Source organism: Clinocottus analis, unplaced genomic scaffold (genome assembly GCF_023055335.1).
Source record: "Clinocottus analis isolate CAN_PGR_092001 unplaced genomic scaffold, fCliAna1.0.p SCAF_7, whole genome shotgun sequence".
Classification (NCBI taxonomy): Eukaryota; Metazoa; Chordata; class Actinopteri; order Perciformes; family Cottidae; genus Clinocottus; species Clinocottus analis.
In genome coordinates, this window is record NW_027176229.1 from 18,070,098 (window position 1) to 18,090,847 (window position 20,750).

The 20,750-nt window shown below is 41.3% G+C and overlaps 2 protein-coding genes across 6 annotated transcripts in view; one reads left to right on the forward strand and one right to left on the reverse strand.

Annotated features, from left to right (window-relative positions):
* Nucleotides 1-8,245, reverse strand: naa35 (N-alpha-acetyltransferase 35, NatC auxiliary subunit). Its single transcript, XM_068605375.1, has 23 exons — nucleotides 7,887-8,245; nucleotides 6,732-6,860; nucleotides 6,587-6,620; nucleotides 6,175-6,289; nucleotides 5,952-6,026; nucleotides 5,332-5,499; nucleotides 5,056-5,122; nucleotides 4,881-4,924; nucleotides 4,726-4,776; nucleotides 4,157-4,240; nucleotides 3,957-4,071; nucleotides 3,587-3,765; nucleotides 3,409-3,468; nucleotides 3,106-3,212; nucleotides 2,879-2,945; nucleotides 2,426-2,524; nucleotides 1,680-1,858; nucleotides 1,435-1,571; nucleotides 1,236-1,303; nucleotides 1,002-1,142; nucleotides 699-821; nucleotides 446-526; nucleotides 1-313 (listed from the first exon to the last, which is right to left on the reverse strand). The coding sequence occupies exons 2-23, from the start codon at nucleotides 6,850-6,852 to the stop codon at nucleotides 254-256; spliced, it is 2,175 nt and encodes a 724-aa protein (XP_068461476.1). The 5' UTR covers nucleotides 6,853-6,860; nucleotides 7,887-8,245; the 3' UTR covers nucleotides 1-253.
* The window catches only part of agtpbp1 (ATP/GTP binding carboxypeptidase 1), a 25,524-nt gene continuing 12,760 nt past the window's right edge, over nucleotides 7,987-20,750 (forward strand). For 2 of the 5 annotated variants that reach the window (XM_068605369.1, XM_068605372.1), the window contains exons 1-15: nucleotides 7,987-8,316; nucleotides 9,811-9,869; nucleotides 10,955-11,085; nucleotides 14,323-14,390; nucleotides 14,933-14,996; nucleotides 15,320-15,466; nucleotides 15,714-15,845; nucleotides 16,020-16,113; nucleotides 16,328-16,365; nucleotides 16,604-16,812; nucleotides 16,930-17,107; nucleotides 17,402-17,443; nucleotides 18,471-18,571; nucleotides 19,108-19,224; nucleotides 19,633-20,372. In XM_068605369.1, the coding sequence (XP_068461470.1) occupies nucleotides 9,838-9,869; nucleotides 10,955-11,085; nucleotides 14,323-14,390; nucleotides 14,933-14,996; nucleotides 15,320-15,466; nucleotides 15,714-15,845; nucleotides 16,020-16,113; nucleotides 16,328-16,365; nucleotides 16,604-16,812; nucleotides 16,930-17,107; nucleotides 17,402-17,443; nucleotides 18,471-18,571; nucleotides 19,108-19,224; nucleotides 19,633-20,372 (2,093 nt within the window). In that variant the 5' untranslated portion in view covers nucleotides 7,987-8,316; nucleotides 9,811-9,837. The remainder of the gene's footprint in view (nucleotides 8,317-9,810; nucleotides 9,870-10,954; nucleotides 11,086-14,322; nucleotides 14,391-14,932; nucleotides 14,997-15,319; nucleotides 15,467-15,713; nucleotides 15,846-16,019; nucleotides 16,114-16,327; nucleotides 16,366-16,603; nucleotides 16,813-16,929; nucleotides 17,108-17,401; nucleotides 17,444-18,470; nucleotides 18,572-19,107; nucleotides 19,225-19,632; nucleotides 20,373-20,750) is intronic. The other 3 variants (XM_068605371.1, XM_068605373.1, XM_068605374.1) reach the window with 3 other exon arrangements.

Consider the following 20,750-nt stretch of genomic DNA (forward strand, 5'->3'; position numbering starts at 1 on the left):
TATTGTCAGTCATTTAGGTCCAGGTGTGAGTTTTCTGGTCTGGTTTCATCTCTTGTTCAGTTGAAAAAAAGAATCGGATGTATCAAACAGTCCTATACACAATTTTAACAGTTAGCTGTAGCTCGCTCGCGCAAACACACGCGCACACACGCACTGTTCAGACACGGAGCGTGTCAGGGTCATTGCACACTTGATCAGGTGAGGGTATGGTCTTCATGATGACATCATAATCAACCCGTGGCACGAAGCAGAATCATATAATCTTGACCACAGGAAAGTACTTGTGAGCTGAGAAGTCAAATTCTGGGAGCACCTGGGGATGCAGGAAAATAAACAACATCAACAAAGTGTACACAACATTGAACTAAGAGAAACCTAAACCTTTCACAATGTCCGAATACCACAGAACCAAATGATAATCCAGGCAACGCGCTTGTCGTCTTACCGTGGTCTCCTTTTTGTGGCCTCCAGCCAAGAGCTTCATAACTACGATGTTGGGTTTGGCCACCTTCAGTATACGGATCACCTGTAAGCAATCATTAACCGTTATTTACCGTCAGTTCAGAGCAATACAGCAGAAAAATATTGACCCCAAAAAACGCAGGCTAAGCTTTTTAATGATATGAAATGCTGTCATTCTAACAGTAGGCATTTATAAATAGTAAAAAAAAAATTGAAAAAAAGCTAATTTTCCGTACCTCAGGATCTGGGCAGGGGACATTTTCTAAGATGAGCTTGGCCTGCTGGAAGTGTTTGCTGGCGGCCATGTAGAGGTCAGCGGAGCCTGGCGGAGGATTGTACTTCTTTAGATCCGACATCTCCTGGAGACGGCAAGAAGGGCAAAGTCAGAGAGAGCAGGGAATTCCAACAAAGGGCAAAAAAGAGGAAACAATTTGGAAAAATGAAGGTGATGAGAATGTGATCAGGAAAAGAAAAAATGGGGCGGACTAAGAACAATAGTAATAGTTTCAAAGGAAGTGGTACGTCCACACCAACAGTACCTTGAACTGAATATAGTGCACAGGTGGGGGCGTGACCACGCTGTTGAAAGGAGCGAAGCGATGCTCGTAGCGAACCTGCTCGCTGTCCAACTCAAACTGAGGCTTACGCACCTTCCCGTCCATATCCAACGCCACCATAGTCTGAGGAGAGACGCAGAGGGTTGATATGACATCAGTGTGTGTGTCCAATAGGAGGGAAGAGGAGTCAAAAGAGCATCTGTGCTGATGTCCTACCTTGTACATGCCAGCACACATGTTCTGGTACACTTGGCTCATGGTGATCTCCTTGTTGAGAGGGCGAACTGCAGAGGAAACCCAAACATCACATCATTATGAGGACAAGCACCGACTGCACGGGAGGATCTCCACATCTAACGACGTGACATTATTTGTGCAGATGCCGGTAAATTCGTGGTCCACAGAGAGAGCGTACCCTTTTTCTTCTTCTTGGTCTTTTTGCTGCTGCGGCCTTTCACCTGCTCCTCCATTATCCGCTCCTCTGCCATCTGGGAGGAGTCGGCTCTACTTAGGGTGGACATCAGCCACGCGTAAAGGAACTCAGACAGGTACCTGCGGTCAGAAACAAACAGGTATTTATTTACAGAGCATTAAAGTGAACCCGTTTACGCTGAGATTTCGGGTTAACAGGCTTAAACAAACAAACGTGTGTGCTCTCACCAGTAGATGTAGTAGTACTCATGCATGCTGTACAGCTCGAGTTCAAAGCCGCTCAGCAGGTATTGGATCATGATCCTTAGGTTATGGTAGAGGATCCAGGTGCCAAGACAGGCTAGATGCTGTCGCTGTGGCTCAAGTTTCATCAGCAAGCTATGCAGGGTTGCATCCACCTTCTCTGCCTGCAGAGCACAAAAAAAGACTAGTTTGTAGCGTAGGTTTCCCTTCAAACTATTAAAGGAAGGAGTTAGGCGCAGACTAGTTGTACTTCATTTTAAGAGGATTCTTCTTAGAAATAGTTAGAGGATTAGCCCGGATAGCCTGCTAACCCCGCTATAAAAAGGCATAAGATTCACAAAATACACAAAAAAGATACGTTTTCATCCACGTTTTACTAACGTGTCTTCCTTAAATATAAATGGCCAAATCTGAAAATCAACATGGTCTTATGCAAAATGTCCATTAAAGAATGATACACACAAATACAGAGTCCGGATATAGCAAGTTAACACAAGTTAAATGATGACTCCAGAGAAAATGTTAATTAAGTGTTGTGTCTGAGAGGGGTGTGTGAATGTGCAGGACACTGTGAAAGGTTTATGAATTATAACACACTCCACCTGTCCTCATGGTAGGTGACATCTCTCTGCCTAACTTGTGTGGTGCAAAAAAAAAGAAGAAGCAAAAACAGTGGCGTTGTGTTTGATTATCGCGAAACAGAAAAGAGGAATACAACAGAGGAAACGCACCTCGTCCTGTAGTGTGGCAAACTCTTCAAGAATGTGACCCAGCTTGTCTCTCTGTCGAGCTCGGTTGTGTCCATGGATCTGGATCAGACTGCAGAACGGCTGCCGGGAAAATTGACAAGACACAAACAAATAAACACAGAGCTACCCAACTTGTCTATTGATGTCGGGGGCTAATTACAGACAAGCTTATACTTTCAGTGTTCCACCCAACTTCCAAAAGAGAAAAAAATCCTCCAAAAGCAGAAATTAAAATGTCCTGTCATCTTTACATCCTACTAGATGACCACGGCTCTCATTGGACTCTCTTTTAAGAAAGCAATATTACAACTTCCCTCCTAAACTATTAACTTATTATTGTACTTCTGAAACAAAATGAAAACACCCTCTTTAAAGTTCACAAAGCGACCACACAAACATACTGGAATGTAACTTTGAGCAGTAAAGGTAACATACCCTGGAGCAATGCGTAACAAAGGAGTCAATGTAATCCTTTGCCTGGTGGTTGTTGAACAGACAACACCTGGAGAGAAACAGGTGCAGACACACAATAAGCTTGAGACAGCCGATCGTGACACAATGAGCTCCCTCAAGACAGTTTGCATATCATGCTTGCACAAAACAAAAATAAACCCGTTAATGGCAATTATTGAGTCTTGTTCAGGGTGTATCGACAGTCTTACTTGTAGGAGAGGACCGGTGGGCTGACAAAGTATCTCAGTGCATCTTTAATCATGTCCTGCATCAGGTGGGTCCCAAACACTTTCTTGTTATCTATCAGGAACGTTGTCTGGATTTTGGAAAACAGTCCTTTTAGTTCTCATACACCAGGTGCGTTAAACTGGTACGTTTTTAGTTATATATAGAATATATGATATCACCTGAAGAGGTTATTTGTTGTTACATGTATACAAACCACCTACTCTGTAGGCATCAGAGGACAAAAGCAGTGACTCTTCAGAATCAAAATGGCATTATTAACGCACCTGGAGCAGAGATCTGGAGAGCACACAGGGAGACTGCTCACTGAACTCACAAAAGAAGTCCTGAAAAAAAAACACACAAACACACTAGTTATAATGTTTCAATTCACATGCCTTTATCACGCATGATGTCCTCGGTTAATGGTTCAGACAGCATAGTAAGATGTGGGAATGTGTTCACCAGTATGCCGTGCAGGTTGGTGGTGTTGATCACATCGCAGACGGTCTTGATGCGTTCTATAAGTTTGCTGAAGTAAGCCACCATGTCCTCCCTCTTGATGATCTTGGCGTAGCGAGGAAAGGTAGGTGGCAGCAGCCTCTGGTTTACCAGGGGCTCGAAGCCCATCATGATGGGATGGTCTGCGGCATTCACAGAACATTAAAAATACAAAAGGTTATCACAGGTCACGTGTAAAGTAAAACCTCTCTGTAAGGCAGCCTCAGCACCTTTCACAGACTCCGCTGAAGAATCAAACCTTTTGTGTAAATTCCTGACGCGGGCCAAGTGAATCAAAAATATGTGAGTTTATGTGTCCGAGTGCATACATTACCTCCTTTAGTGGTGTCATTCTGTGACTGGATGCCGTGATGAATACTGGAATGAATGGCTGATAAGAGGTCAGCGGCCTGAGCCACGAGCTTCTGGGCCTCGCCCACCGAGCTGGTCTGAAAAGAAAAGAAGAAGATGAATCCACGTTGGTAGTCGTGAACCTATTCTTTGCCTAACAGTGGTTGTTAAAGTGTGTATTACCTCTTTCTTGGTAAAGGTGATCAGTGCAGTCAGTAGAAGGCGTGTGAACTTGATTCTATTGAAAAGTGCCAAAAACTGCTGATGCTGGAAAAATAAAGTATGAACACATTTAACAGGATCACATGTACAGGCAAAGCTATTCACACTTCCTAATTTGTCTTTCAAGCTTTACAAGGCATGATGAATAGCCACTATGCTATGATGAGGTCCATTTTAGGGTCGGATTCTTCCTTCCTCCTTTATTATTATTATTATTACTGTAATGAAAGAGCTGCAAATTCCAGACAAGAGTCTCCAGAGATCATATGAGGCTCACACTCTGCTCGACAGTAGAAATGATAACAGACAGAGATTGAAAAGGGTTTCGAGGTTTACTTTGTGGCTGAAATGCTGGGATACTAAACTAAACTAATAAAGACCAGTGACACAATCCAACGGTCTACTTTCATGTTTATTTTATGTTAAAACTGCATCACGTCAGTCAGAAGAAACTATAGTTCAGCTTTCAGGTTATCTACATAAATGCTATTCCAAAAGCTCAATCTATATGAAGGAATGACCTGACGTACCTCGAGCTCCATCTCTGGGTCTCGCTGCTCACCCTGTCGAATGCGCGTGCTCTGAGGAGGTGGGAGAGAAAAAATGTAATACTCAGCATTTTTTAATCCGCATTGTTTTATTGAAATGGCAAAGACTGTGGCTTAAACTGGCCAAGACCAAATACCTTAACTTTCCGCTGCAACTCATCCTCCACGTCTTTCAGCATTCCTGGTAGGAACAGCAAATAAGAGAAAGAGGTTACCTCAGCTTCGCTTTTCTGAAACAGCAGTAATACTCAGCAGGGGTCTTAGTACATGCGAAGCTGTACTCAAGGATCTATCACAAGACAGTAGTTGTACCTGTCACCCGCAAGTCTGTAACATTATTAGCCATCTTGAAGCCATAGGTCATGGCCTGGAAATCCTCCTAAAGAAAAATATGCAGTAAATCAGCATGGGCACATATAAATACGACACTGAGTTATCAAATGACCTATTGTCATTTTAACTTAAATAAATGTTGACATAAATACCAGTGGGCAAAACAGAAACAAACGTAAAGTTAATACAAAAAGTCCCAGATCCCTACAGACCTTAATATCATTGACAAAAGCTCAAAAGAAGGAAGTTGCTTACCTCTTCAAACACAGCGGCCTTGTTCACTTTCTCTCGGGCAATGTCACACACCTTCAGGATGCCTAGGGCAAAGGCTTTAAGGGGTGGCTCTTCAATCAGGTCGGGGTTATGGACATACAGACAGGTAAACACAGTCTGCGCCAGGGAGTGGCCCTCCAGCCATGTGATCTACGAATATACACAGACACACACACACACACACACACACACACACACACAAGTGAGTACTGGCTTGCTCGTAGTGGCGCTGATCTAAAATTCAATGGGATTCAATCACAAGGATTTGAAACACCTTCATGACTTTAAAAATGAAGGTTGTTTATTATTTGAGAAGAAACAAAAAAGAGTTAAGTTTACATTCCAGAGGGGGTTGCCGTTTTGTTTCATATTTTCTTGTAAAATGACAAACATCTTAAACTATCGGTGACTTCTCAAAACAATGTATCAAATGTTTTTTGTCTGCACTACATCTCCCCAAATTCAACAACATTGCAGTAAACCGTGCAAAGACTAACTCTGTCCCCCCAAGTATGCCATTTGTGGGCCAGTAAAATGCAAACTCCTACATTTATTTTACTCTTAAATTGCAACTGTTACAATCTAAGAAAGTGATAACTCACCAAACAGCAAAAACATGTGTCTATGATCCCAATTAGTTCAGGAAGACTAAGGTCTTTCACCTTAATGGCACCTTCCTGAAATGATACAGTAATACAAATGACTTAGTGGTTGATTTGACTTTTTATATAAATATATATCAGAGTTGTGTTAAAACAAAGAAAATTAAATGTAGACTTAATGCCTATCAGTTTACTATTTTCATTGATGGCAGCGGTACTGTACCTTGATAGCTTGTTCAAAGTTGAGTACTTTCCTATTGACCTGATTTCCAATCATTCCTGCGTCCATCTTAGGATCCATCATCTCTATGGCGGACATGGCCTCAAACAGGCCAAACCTGCCACCAGAGCAGAATGATTATTGTCTGTGTTGTATGCATGTTTACAAAGGTTAAAAAAAATCCTACATATGTAGCTGATGCAGATACCAGCTGGTTAAATTACAACATGTTTATGCAAAAAGGAAATACAATAATTCCAGGTTTCATTGTAATTACTCCGTCTTGTCAATGTTATGAAGTCTCTGAAACTGTGTTTAGACAATTGGCGCATACAAAACACTAAGCTACATTTTTTGCGAGTGTAAGCAAGCTGACTATTGAAATTGGAGAGAATTGTCACTTTGTCCTACTCACAGTTTGTCATGAAGCAACTCTCCAAGATTCAACTCTGCATGAATTAAGGATGAAGACGAAGAAAGAGAAAGAAGGAACGTGTCAGTACCCTTCAGAACTGCCCCAACACAAGATCCACTCACACAACCACTTGCAGAGCCTGTACCTGTGCATGCGCCCTTGAATTCATGTGTAATATCAACCCAGTTGGCATTGTTCTTCATCTTTTCTGGGATGCCTAGCCCCCAGCCAGCATCATCATCATCAACTGCTGACTTCATCACCATGGTGACTACTAAAGAGAAACACAAAGTAAACCAGGATAAATTGTTTTAAAATACTACAAAATGTCAGATATTACGAGTATCATTTTAAACTTGCGCAAAATGTCAAAATATTTGGTGTCTGACTACAAAACAGATCATGTTAACATGTCATTTACAGTAGCTTGGTATGTCCTACATGTTGCTGTATGTTCTTAAACACATTGACAATACTGTTCATACTTAACCTCTACCCCTACAAAGCTGAACACATTGTGTATTATGATCTCAGGCAACAGGAGAGGATTAACATTAAGCTCTGTAAAACAGACTTGTGAAACTTAAATTAGAGCCTAAAAAGGAGTAAATTGGACGCTTGAGTGCACTGGAAAGTCTCAGCCTTTTAAACCAAGAACAAGTCAATACTGTCACGGGAATTTAAGAACCGTACTCATTTTCTGTACGACTGATTAATGATGACATATGTACATGATAATACAAAAAGCACATCTATCAGATATTCGGAAATATATTTCTTTGGATATCTAATGAGTAAAGAGGTCACAACTGCAGCCAACGACGTGATATGTGTCACATGAACACGTTGAACTCGATTTCATCTGACAGAATAATTACTTGAGGTAAAAGAAGACATTGATGCATTTCCTTCAATCTAGAATTGAGAAGAACATCAACGTAGCTAACTAGCTAACATGTCAATGACGTTACCCAAGAGAGTGACAGTATGTCAGCTCATTGGGCTATTCTGGCTCCATCATCTACACATATGTAATGACTAACCTACATGTGTAATGTTTACAAAACCGACGTGCGTTACAAACATTTCAGGTTACATATGCAAGGTATCAAAGGACGTAAGATGCATAAGACATGTTTGCTAACTATCACCAACGTCAAAGTAGCTCGTAATACCGTGTGCTAACAAGCTAATGTTGCCCACAGTGGATGTTCCCTATAAACAAAGCTTGAGTAACGTCAAAACAAAATAGTAGAACTGTTATTCAAAACCCATAATGTCGTTGTAAATGTGCACGTACCTTAGTATTTTGTATTAACCATGTAGCTAATAAGGATCTCTTCAATGACTGTAAAAATCGGCGCATACATTTTACGTCATCGGCCTCTGTCAACATGGGACATGGGAAATGCAGTTACGATGGAGCTCAAGCCAAACAAAAACAGTTTAAAACAGTTTATAGTTTGAACCCCGGCCAGTTCAGAAATACAACTTTATAAATGTTATATTTTGGTAAAGGTAATGATACATTTGGCTCTTTATGGGTCTTTCGACCCTCTTCCTAACTGTGCCTAAAACTACGCGGATAAACATCCTCTCGCGATAGCCCAGCTGACAGTTGGGACTGGGCTCATCACAACACCATCAGGGCGTTTTAGGCGAGCAGTAGCAGTTCGTCTTATCTTTTTATTGGTCCACCCTGTATAGGACTGCAGCTCCTCTCCGGACAGGTTAGTAAAACCCTGGTTCTCGTTGGTAATATGCAGGTATATTGCTCCAGCTATTATGCGCTGTATGTGCTTCATTGTTAGCATATACTTCTCCGTTAGCTTGCGGCGGCTGCCGCAGACAGGCGGCCGTTTATGAGTGACTCGTCCAGCAGGTGCAGCGGAGCGTCTAAACCCCGGAGAGGTTATCTAACTGAGCATCTTGTCAAACAATCTCGTTCATGATAGCCTAATAACAGTGACTAACTAACCCACGTGGGCTGGCGGTGTGACGGTGGCTTATCATGTTTTTTTTTTTTTAATGGGTTTTGGATTCTGGTTTGTGGAAGGAGGCGTCCCTGTGGAGGTGTTGTGGTCAGGCCACCATCTGTCCTGCGTGAATCGTATCTACAACATGTCAGTTTTACAATTGCTTCGGATAGATTACTGCTCACACAACCAGGCTCTTTATGGTCTGATCTAGCTGCTCCTCCTCAGCCCACACGTACCCGGGAGGGATTTGAGGTCTTCAGGTAAAGATACCTGTCTAGTAAGAAAGGTTGGTGGACTTTTTCAGGTTTACACTGCAAGTTTTGGAAAAGCTGACATGAATTGAGGGTCAGCCAGTTTAGTTAAAAGTCAATTTATTTGAATTAAAAGACACTTTCAACGTCCTATTGTTGTGGGGTCTTATTTCAGGCTTTTTCTTTCGTTTAGCTTTGTGTGTTATAGTTTTGTTTACTACAAAATGTGATGTGTCATTTTAAGCAACTGATACAAATGTTAAGACCATGTAATAACATCTGTATCTTTATCTAACACCAATGATGTTGAATAGCTTTACATTTCACAGTAGCATTATTTATGACTCATCTTATCTTGGCCCATAAATGCTTCTGTATTCACTGTGTGACCTAATTAAATCTATGACTCCTTAAGAGACCTGTGTGAATTTACTGTAGGCTAGCTGTAATCTTTTGACTTTTCTGCTTTCGCTTTTTTCTTCTTCTCTTCTGAAATAAATGTTGCTGTTTGATGTAATGCAGCTGAACGCTCATACTGTATTGCCCTTTTCAAACTTTGTGTTCAAATTACCTGATCTATGGGTCTATTGTCTGCAGACATTTGAGATCTGCAGCATGCAGGCCGGCCTCTTTGTTTCGTGTAAATTCAGTCAGGCGGTTCTGTATATCTGATATTAAGTCTGTCCTGGTCAGGTCAATATGAGCCACCTCTTTGCAGCTACAGGTTGTCCCAGCACATGCAGGCCAGGCCGCCAGTTTGTTCAAGGGCTGATTTGTGTGTTCAGTTCAACACATGTACAGCTGCAGGCCGTTTAGGCGGATTGTCATCTGGTTTTCGCATAGTTACATATTTGAGATTACAACAGAGGGATTTCAGTGGGATCTCTTTTAGTGCAATGGGCAAAGGTTTATCCTGCTGTTTTCTAAAATTCTACAGTATTTGTATGCTTGTCCTTTTTTTTCAATCAAATCTTCGTTTTTATTTCACTTGCAGACGACATGAAATGTTGAAGTGGTAAAAATGAACAAACCCAAAATGGCCACAGAGAAGGGGTGAGTTGCTATTCCATTTGGAGACAAACACATACATGTGCATATGCTGATCAAGTTTAAGTATGTATAACTTGTTAATTTTCAATTTAATCTGTGTCCATTTGTACACAGTGTACAAATGAACACACTTGTACACTTATGCACAGTGTTTTTATGTAGGCTTTACTTCTGCTTCAGTGTGTTTTCCTTTTGTCAAGAGACTTACGTACATGTTTCATCATTCTTTAAATGTTTCAATTTTTTTCCTTCTGTCTCCAGAGCGTACACACACACACACACACACACACACACACACACACACACACACACACACACACACACACACACACACACACACACACACACACACACACACACACAGAGTCTCTGTCTCTGACTTTATAAGGACATAAGAAACTGGTCCGTTGGGAAGAATTAGAGAGTTTTTTACTTTTTCTCCCATGTTTGCTGTTGCTGAACCAACTGCTGACCTCTAACCTCGTGTTTCCAGCTGAGCGCCGCTGAGCTGCGATTATAAGTGGGGGATAGGTCACTGTCCCAGAAATATTGAAATAAAAGGAGCCCGCCACTCAACTTCAACAAAACAAATGAAGTTGATCTTAAAGTCAGTAATTAAACATGGTCTGCTAATTATTGTTATTGTTATTATTATTATTATTATTTTACCATTACATTGTTTTACAGAAAGAGTGGCTATTTTTGATAATACATTTGACTCACTGTGCTCATTTAAGGGCATTTGCACATATGAAGGGCTGCTTTATGTTTGTTTTGCAGTGCTAGATAAACTAAAACTGATCCATCATTCTAATCCTTTTAATCCTCGACATGAAGCAGGAAATCATCGCAGATTTTTCTTTAAGCACATGCTTAAGTATTAAAGCTTCCACTTTCAGTGTAAATGCATCATCATGATTCATCATGCTGTGTGTGATACTTACACTGACCGCTGCCCTTTCCAGATGGACTGTAATAATATATATATATTTTAATCCTTTCTCCAAATGCTGATACCAGAGTGAATAAAGCCAGTCTGCTCCATATGTTCCTCCTAAAGGTAACACTGTGTGTGTGTGTGTTTCCAGCGTTCCCAGTAACTCCAGAGTACTGATGCTCCTGAGCCAACTGGAGAGGATGAATGGAGAGGCCATGATTAGGGATGTTGAAACGGCAAGACAGATCACTGCAAAGATATTTCATCTCATACAGACACAGGGTGAGAGCAAACGCACACAGAATAACAATGCAATCTACTGTACGTTTTATAGACAAGCAATGTGGTGTTATGCAAGTGTGTGTGTGTGTGTATGTGTGTTTGTGGGTCTGTCGGTCCACAGGTAATCTGTCATATTGCTGGATCGAACAGCCCCATATTTTGTGTTTACCTCTCGTGGTTGTGGTAATTCACACCATACAAAAAAATGATTTTATTGACCACCATTGACTACTGACTTAACACTCTGCTTTATCGGCCAGTCGGGACAACAAGTGATCAGGAGCTGCTTCAGCAATCGGCTAGGTTAAAGACAAGCCTAGTTCTGTTTCTATTTGGCCTTTGTCGAGGCTCCACAGAAAAAAGTTGGTCTCATTTTGAACTGGAGTATCTGCAGATTAATTCCATACTCAATATTGGTCACTTATGGTTTTACTGTGTGCATTGTCCCTGCAAAATAAAATAAATAAATAAATATATTATGACCCACTAAAGTTTGGATACACGATACAAGATTAATAAATCAGTGTTTTTGTTATCTTCACCGCCATCTGGACTACAAAGGGAGCTGGAAAAGACAATTGTGTGAGATTCAACTCTTTTATTTATTTTTTGTTCGTTTGGGACTTGAGAGGGAGACACACCTCGTGGAGTTCTGCACTTTTTCTGTAAAATATGTGTCCAGTGTAACTGTTAAAGTGTGGATGGATCGTTACAGTGTCTCCAGATCGAGTTCTCTGATTACTCTTTTGAAAGGAAAGTAGAAGATCTGACCGCAGAAGAAAGCCCTGTGCGTGTTGCAGTGTAGAACAGACTGAAACATGAGTGTCTCTGTTAGCAGGTTCCCATCTGCCACTCCAAGGAGCTGCAATTAATAGAAATCTCTGATGTAAGAATCAATGCTCTAGTGCTTTACCAAGTATTTGTCAAACTGACATACAATTGAAGAGGTATGATAATTGTTTGTCTTTTTTTAAGCTAAAGTGCCTTTCACGTGTTAGGATTTTCTCCTTTTCTCAATTTGATATAATTTCAAGATTAATATCTTTGTATATTTGTAACACTAGCAATTTGAAGACACAATTTTGTGGCACAAAATTGTGATATATCAGGTAATTGAAAAATTCATCAAATATTGACGAAAAAGATTAATCAATAAAAAAAATAGTTGATTACTTGCAGCCATTACTTAAGAAAAGTGGACCACAATACTGCAGTTAAGCGAGTAAATTCCATATTTTAGTCGGTCATTTTTTTTATTGTGGATTATTTTTGAGTGAGGATAACCTCAGTGGAGCTGAATTCGGCTGAATCGTCACCTATTTTGGAGCCTGCTGGTATACTTTGAACATCTTTACTATTGCCGTTCATTTATACTTTGTCTATCCTCTCCCCATGATTCATTGCTTCCACTTCAAAGCAAACTTGTGGTAAATCCATCATGACTGTTAGACACAGTGAAAAAGCTTCCGTCTGTGACCTCGTCAATCATGATACCTCAGCTGTTACTCTCTCATCTCCTGCTCGGCTGTCTGTCACACCCTGCCTTCAGCCTCAACTTGAAATGTGCATGAGTGTGACGATGGTTCGGGTAAAGGAGGGGGTCTGTGACCCTGTTCACGGTAACTATACACCTCAAGAAGGACTTTGCTGTACTCTCGTCTCATGTTCGGAGTTCATGTAGCAGGAGGCAGTCGAGATATTTCAAGAGAAATAACAAGAATCGTAGGGAGAAGAAAAAGCCAGGATTTGAAAGTTTAATGTAGAATGAAATCTGTCATAGAGGCAGCAGCTCCGTTTTATCTCTTATTTGCTGTCAGAAATGTATTCTCTGTTTCTGTTTGAGAATATAGCCGCGCTCACTTTCCACGCAGTCTTGAGAAAGTGAGGAGGAGCTGATTACTAAGCTCATAGTGTTCTTTCCCTAAGGTCCGTGGGTTGGTACACAGTTGCATGTTTGACCAGAGCAGCAGTTTACCTCTGGCCTTCGAGGGAAAGAGAAATAACAATAATAACTTTCTAAGGGCCTTTCAAGGGACTATCAAACTCCGAGGTGTTTGAGTCACAGCGGACCTGTGCATTTTGTACGACTCCAGAGGCAGTGAACCTGGTATTTTGCAATACATATTTTCACCCACGTCTTTGGTGAACTTTGAGACCTTTGTTTGAAATGGAGTACCGATACAGCAAGACACACTGCCAATCTGTGGTCTCCCCGGACCCACCAGGTAGGGTTCAGAATGATGACAATGTTTTGGCTATTTTAACTTACAAATCCTCCTTTCAGAATCCTCCACTGATACGTAGAGATTTTCACAATAGCGTGATACATTTCTGAGACAATTATGTTAAATATTTCACTGTGTTCTGGTTAGTTTAGAATAACAAGTCTGACTTCTACAACCGCCACAGTTCGTGTGCATTAATTTAAGCTGTCAGCCATGGCTGACTAATATCTACAGCCACTGAAAAAGGCATAAATGATAGGCATCTACAGGTATTACCTAGCTAGTTATTTTATTTTTCAGTGCCATCATACATCATGGTAATTCATATTCAAGCACAAATCTTGAATAAACAATAAAGTGTGTGTGTGCGTGTGCGTGAGAATAGTCTCGAGTTGCCAGTTTGTTTTAAAGACCGTTACAAAGTCTGGTATGACAGAAATGTTTTGAGAGGACATGGAGCAACTGAAGTGTGTGTGTGTGTGTGTGTGTGTGTGTGTGTGTGTGTGTGTGTGTGTGTGTGTGTGTGTGTGTGTGTGTGTGTGTGTGTGTGTGTGTGTGTGTGTGTGTGTGCTCAGATATGCTCCTAGTTGTGTAAGTGTGTAAAGTGAGATTATAGAAAGTGTGTTTGTGTATATCATCAACTCCCGAAAGCTGCACCCTTGATACCTTTCTCATTTTTCACATCCACCTGCTGTTATGATGCATTCCTAAATTAGTGACAACATATAATTTGCTCATTCTCCAACGAAGCAGGAGTTGTAGCATTCCAGTTACTTTCACATCCTGTCGAGTGGTTCAGTTTCTAAGAAGATAAAGGTAGAGCTCATGTCTCAGCTAATATTTGACACATGTCAAATACAAATGTATTGTATCGATTTTTTATCTTTCCATGTCCACTCCCTTCCACCTCCCCCCATTTTTCTTGTGTGAGAAACTCCTTATTTGTTTTGCAAAAATGCAGAACTGCTTGTCTTCACATTTCTGATCCTGTTCATTGTGTTGTGTGTTGCAGAGAAGAGCGGAAAAGAGGTGATGTCCAAAGGCTCCAGTGGCATGGAGGTCATTCTGGCTTCACTGGAGGTCAGCTCACTCTTTAACACAACGAGAAACAAAGCTTACCCCGTAGTTTTTACTTCTGTTTGCACAAATGGATAGAGTGGTAAATTTAACTCCCAAAGACATATTAGTCTTTGTGCTAAGCTAACTGGCTGCTAGTGGTAGCTTCATTTTTACCGTACCAGAGTTGAATAAATCTTCTCCCTTAACCAGCGATAAGAAAGCAAATAAGCTATTTTCACTATGTCAAACTATTTCTTTAGGGTGTATTTCCCTCACTTTGAGACAATCTTCTTTAAACTAACAGACCTCCACGATGTGAGCTTTGCCAGAATAAGCTCACTGTTTAATACATTGCATGCAGAGATGTAAGAAATGCATCAATGGTTTTGTATGAACAGCTGTGGGAAACCCGGCTGCAGCTGGCACATGGATGCATTGTTGGATTTGAGGTTATACTCACAGGGAGTCAAATAATATATGAAGTGGTAATTGCACACTATGCTATAATTCAGGATGTACTCCTACATGTTGTTTTAACAAGTGTCCCTGTGCGGCTTCGACAGAACACCAGAGATGTCCAGACCACTCTGAACATTTTCTACATTCTCAGTGAGCTGCTGACTGTGGGTGAGTAGAGTGAGCTCTTTTCCCCCAAAAAAATGTATGAGCAGTTTATGCCCTGATTTTGAGAGCTGATAACGACATTTAGTTCCTTTCTGGATAATCATAGTGGGCAATTTCAGAAAATAATTCTTGGGGGTACATTATTTTTTCATGCAAATAGTAAATCCTGAGCTATACTTATAAATGGTAAAAGTTAAATAAATCTGGGATCTATAAAGTAGCAATGTTTTAAGGTTTACGCTCTGCAGGAATTCAACTGCATAGTCCCATCATTAATCCTGTTTTATCACATCTAATGCTGTTTTTTTGTTGTTTTCTGTCATCAGGCAGAGGTCGCAGGGTCGGAGTATTTGTGTCTAAAGGAGGAACGGGAATATTATTCCATATTCTGATCACTGCAAGTAAAGAGTTGCCTCCCAGCGAAGAACTCATGCTGCAGCTTCACTCGCTGCTCGCCAAGGTTGGCCCAAAAGGTGGGTTTCATATTTTTCCTCCGTGAAGCATTTGCAAAGTTAAACTTTTTTTGAATTGTTTACATCCTTGCCTTTGTCGGCGCATCGCCACATTTCTTGGCGTGTTACTTCATCAGTGGAGTAGCACGCGAATCAAACTACCCGTGTCGCCGCATGCATGCGTGTTTGTCCTTGTGTGTACGCAATACAAACAAAACGTGGACTTGTAAAAACATTGCTCGCTCTCTGTCTGATCATGTGTGTTCAGACAGAAAGTTTGGAGTGAAGGCGCGTTTGAGCGGAGCGCTGAACGCCACGGTCAACTTGACGAAGCAAAACCTCCAGAATACCAAACTGCTTCTGCCCTGCCTGCAGGTTCTCAGGGTTTACTCCACCAACTGTGAGTTATTTTTAACTTCGAAATTCACAGCTCATAAATGTTTTTTCGTATCTATTGGATTTCAAGCAGATGAGAGCCAAGAAATACGACAGAATCTGAAGCAGCTTTCAGTGGTATTTGATGTCTGTATTTACTTTTGACTGCTATCTCCTGTTGTGTTTTGTTTTTGTGAAGCGGTGAATGCAATCTCTTTGGGTAAGAACGGAGTGGTGGAGCTCATGTTCAAGATTATCTCACCGTACAGCAAGAAGAACACCAGCCTGCTTAAGTAAGCAGTCAATTGTCATAATAAGACAGCATTAATTCTGTGTTATAACACACTAGTGATACCCACGGGCCACATCTCTTGCCTCTTTCAGAAAGTTAAGAGTTTTTTATATGTATATATATATATATATTTTTTTTTTTTCTTTTGATCTGTAATTGACATTTGTGCAGCAGACCATGGCACTGTGTAATTTGCCTTGTTTCTAAATCAACAGAGTAGCTCTGGATGCTCTGGGAGCGCTGCTCAAATCCAGTGAGTAATTTTCTTTGTAGCGTTGACTTTTGACTCTTCAGTAGTGTAATGATCCTTAATTGGTGCTGGTTCCTTTTTGTCTCTTTCATCTCCACCATCATTAACCCCGCTGAAGCAAACGCAGTCATGGATCATTCAACATGGATTTGAAATAACCTCATCACCATTTTAACCCTTTTTACTTTTCCAACCCGTCTCCCACTTCCACTCTCCCCCTGCTCCCCTCCCCCCACTGCAGAGACGAATGCTCGGCGTGCAGTGGATGCTGGACATGTGCATGTCTTGCTGGCTCTGTACCAGGACTGGCATCACAATGACACACGGCATCGCCACATGCTGATTCGCAAAGGGCTGCTGGTCTGCCTCAGGAACATCACCAACATCAAGCTCGGCAGGAAAGCATTCATAGACGCTGATGGCATGAGGATCCTCTACAACTCATCCACTGTGAGTGAGAATGTGACATACACGTGGCCAACAATTAAAGCATGCAACACACACACACACACACACACAAACTCCATCTGGCGTACTCTTTACTTTCTGTATGATTTTTCTCTCAAGGAGTGTCTCCCGGTGCGGACTCTGGATCCACTTGTCAACACTTCGAGTCTCATCATGAGGAAGTGTTTTCCAAAGAACCGTCTGCCTCTGCCCACCATCAAATCAGCCTTCCAATACCAGCTGCCACATGTCCCTGCTGTAGGGCCTGTGGCGCAGCTGTACAGCCAGCCACTTGGGGGTGAGAACACAGGACTCTCACACACATACACACACACACACACACACACCTCACTAGAGAGTCCCCCAGAATATCACAGTGTATGCGCATGCCTTTCACTGATAATAACGCCGTACTGGGAGGCACATTCTTTTATCGCAGTTATGGCTCCTAGATTCAGTCCTGCATAATACACAGACAGACAGACAGACAGACACACACAGACACAGACACACACACACACAAATAATGCTTGAATCCCTTGACCGCATGAATTGTTAATAGCAACACTGCTGCACACAATGTGCCTTACAGGAAGAAAGCTTCATCAGCTCTGCGACAGGCCCTTAAAGAAGGGTAAGACATACGTACGAAACAACGCCATCCTCAGAATACATAGGCTCACTCACTGCTGCTCTCTCATTCACCTCACGTCATACTCTAACTTCACATACTAACACATCACATGTGTTAGTAATTCACATGTAATGAAGATGCTTAGCAGTTGCATGCTCACTAGTCGACTGATTCACTTGCACTGTACTCAATTTGTTTGCCTCCTTGCATCCACAGGTTTTTTAATGAAGTATTTGACCTCAATTGCGCTTCCTTTAAAAGGTGCTAAAATCTAATTCTGGCTCGTACCCTGGGTGGGAACCGAAAAGTGGATTTTTCCTCTATGACGCTGTGGGTCAGGACGGCGTATCTCGGCTGTAATCGCCTTATAAGCGTCAATTAGCTAACCAGATGGGAACTTAAATGCATGCGCGGCTGGACTGGCTAAGGAAGCAAAGCACAGACTGAGTAACTGAGTCTGCTCAGAACACCATTACTCTGCAATATCTTTACTTCGAAAATAGTTTGATAAGACATGTCCTATCAAAATATTACTTGACATGTAGGACATTGCTTAATGTACACATCCTCACATTTTAGTGAATTCCTTGGAGAGTGCAAAGTCAAACGGGAAGTCTATAAAAACAATGATATACATGACAATTTTGACAGCTCTTGGCGCCTCTTAGCGCGACATTGTGTTGATACCGATATTCTCAAAAATATGCCAGTAACCCAACCATGGAGAACTAGTGCCACTACATTGACTTGTCATTGAGATCACCAGCTCATTGTATTTGAAGAAATATAATCATGATTTCTTCTGTCCTGTAAAAATCTCTCGCTCATCTCTGAATCATGGCTGCTCACATCTTTTTTTTTTTTTGCTTTACATTTTCTTTGTTCTTGTCATAGCAATTAAACTCAATGTTCAGGAACTCTTGAGTTCTACCAGTCTGGTTGTGTGCCAGGCTGAGGCATATTTTATAAAATAATAAACTCGAGTTCCGACAGTCACCCTTTAATGTTAATCTGTGTGTGCACCCAGTAGATGATGTGGTGGATGAAAGTGACGATAACGAGGAGACGGACGCGGACACAGAAAACGATACTGACAACGAAGAGGACGAGAAGGATCAACACACTGCGGTAACTTTCAGCCTTCAGATGCACACATCATATTTCACATGGTAGCATTAGGTATTTCACTTTGTGTTAAAAAAAATATTGTCTATTTTCTCTGTATGACATTGGTGTTGTAGAGTTTAGAGTGATAAGTGATTTACAGCTTAAACATTTCTTCTGCATTTCTGCTTCATGTTTGATCTTCACAAAGTAGTGATGTATAATATAATTAGCTAAAGGCCAGTTGTTTAAAAATCATGAAACCATTATTGACATTTGGGGTTCATGATATTCAATTTAATCTCTATAGATTAAGTCATTTGGGTCTTTAGAGCTCTGTCAGAGTTGCTGCTGATGTTAATGAAGTCCTCTAAATGTCCAGTAGAGGGTAGTCATAACTCACCAGACAGTGCATATCACACTCAAACCATGATATCAAACATGTTATATAATTTCTGATATGCATTTGAAATTGCTAATTTAATCAAACCAATGTTCTGCCCAGTGAAGTTTGACATTTAGATATGGGTGTTTTGTTTCTTTGTGTAATTTTAAATCAGAATGAGGACATAGAGACGGACCTAAACAAGCTGCATCCCAAAAAGAACCCCGGACGTCCATTCGAGGAGTTGAGGGTCTATGAAAGGTTCTTCTTGGAGCTTTCTGAAGACTTCCAGGTGAGTAATTTGTGACCTTGTTGACAAGATTTTAAAAAAGCTATACATTTATACAAACATGCATGGTAGCAGATTTGGTGTCAATAAGATCAATTATTGTAATTATTATAAGATGTGACAGAGGTAAACAATGTGTTGGCACACTACACTCAGTTATTACAATAACATAGACTATTCACATTGTGTCTTATTGGCTCAATGTCTGCTCTCTTGTGTGTCAAAATTAACTGTTAGAGATTGTGTTTTCTCCAACACGTCATAGAGAAATATCTTGTCAATACATCATACTATCTTGCATCTTCATTTTTAATTTTATGATTTTTTTTTTATGTATTTAATGTTATGTGGCCCCTTGCAAAAATATTTGTTGTACGCCCTTTTTCTAATCGGTATATCTTATTCCTACAGGGTTATAACTTTGAACCATCAAAGAGTGCCTCTACCACATTGTCTACTTTCTCCTCAACCCGATCCACGCGGCCAATCATAGTGCCAACAGCTCAAGCCCTGTCCCCAAAGCACGTCCCCATAACGAGCAACGCTACCAAAGGAGAACGCACGCTGCCGTCACCCTTAGTGCCCACTCCTGCTCCTCTGACACCTCTAGAACTGGACACCATCCACCTCACCAAGGACCAAGACAGAAAAGAGGAAGCCCACATTCCTTCCCCCGACACACATACAACATTGTCCTCCCTCACCAGGCCTCCTTCTCAAGCGCAGACGATAGAGCGGGATCTAGCGCATGTGCTGGACTGTGTCTCTCTCGAGGCGGAGGGAGCTCTGAACACAGGAGACGTAGGATGGGGAGTCAAACAAGAAGGATCCCCAGTCAATGCCACAAGGCACATCCAGTCCCCACTGCTCCTGGAGGGCATCGCTAATCGTCGCGTGGGAGGAGGCGGCAGTAACTGGGGTTCAGATTGCGGCTCAGAGGGAGCTGAGGATGAGGCAGGGGATGGAGCAGTTCTGGAGGTGCCAGACACGGCGCTGCTCCTCCCGCTTCATGACCCCGACCTTTACGTGGAGATGGTGAAGGGAACGCACTCCGTACCCCAGTACGCTGAAGTGGCTTACCCAGACTACTTTGGCCATATAGCTCCAACATTTAGGGAACCTCTTCAGGAGAGAGTATATGGTGTTCAGAGGTGAGATATTGTTATTGACACTGTGGTTGGCAGAAATAGTTGAGCGTACAAATGGAAGAGGGTAAAAAAAATATATAAGAACTACATGTACAATAATGTTTTTAATCCCAGAAAGATTGATCAAGTTTTTTTTTTTTTTTGTAATCTTTTATTTGCACTACAGACATGAGCATGACTTTGTGCTGACTCATGAGGCTCCAGGCAGTAGTGATGTTTTGGTGATGCTTTTACCAAGGACAAGTTGTAATTTTAAGGCACAATTTGCAAAAAGTTAAATGCAAACATGTGATTACATTTCTGGGTGTCATGTCAGTCCAAATAGACTTTTTCATCTGTGTTACAGTTTTTACTTTAAACTTTGCTGTGTATATAAGCTCA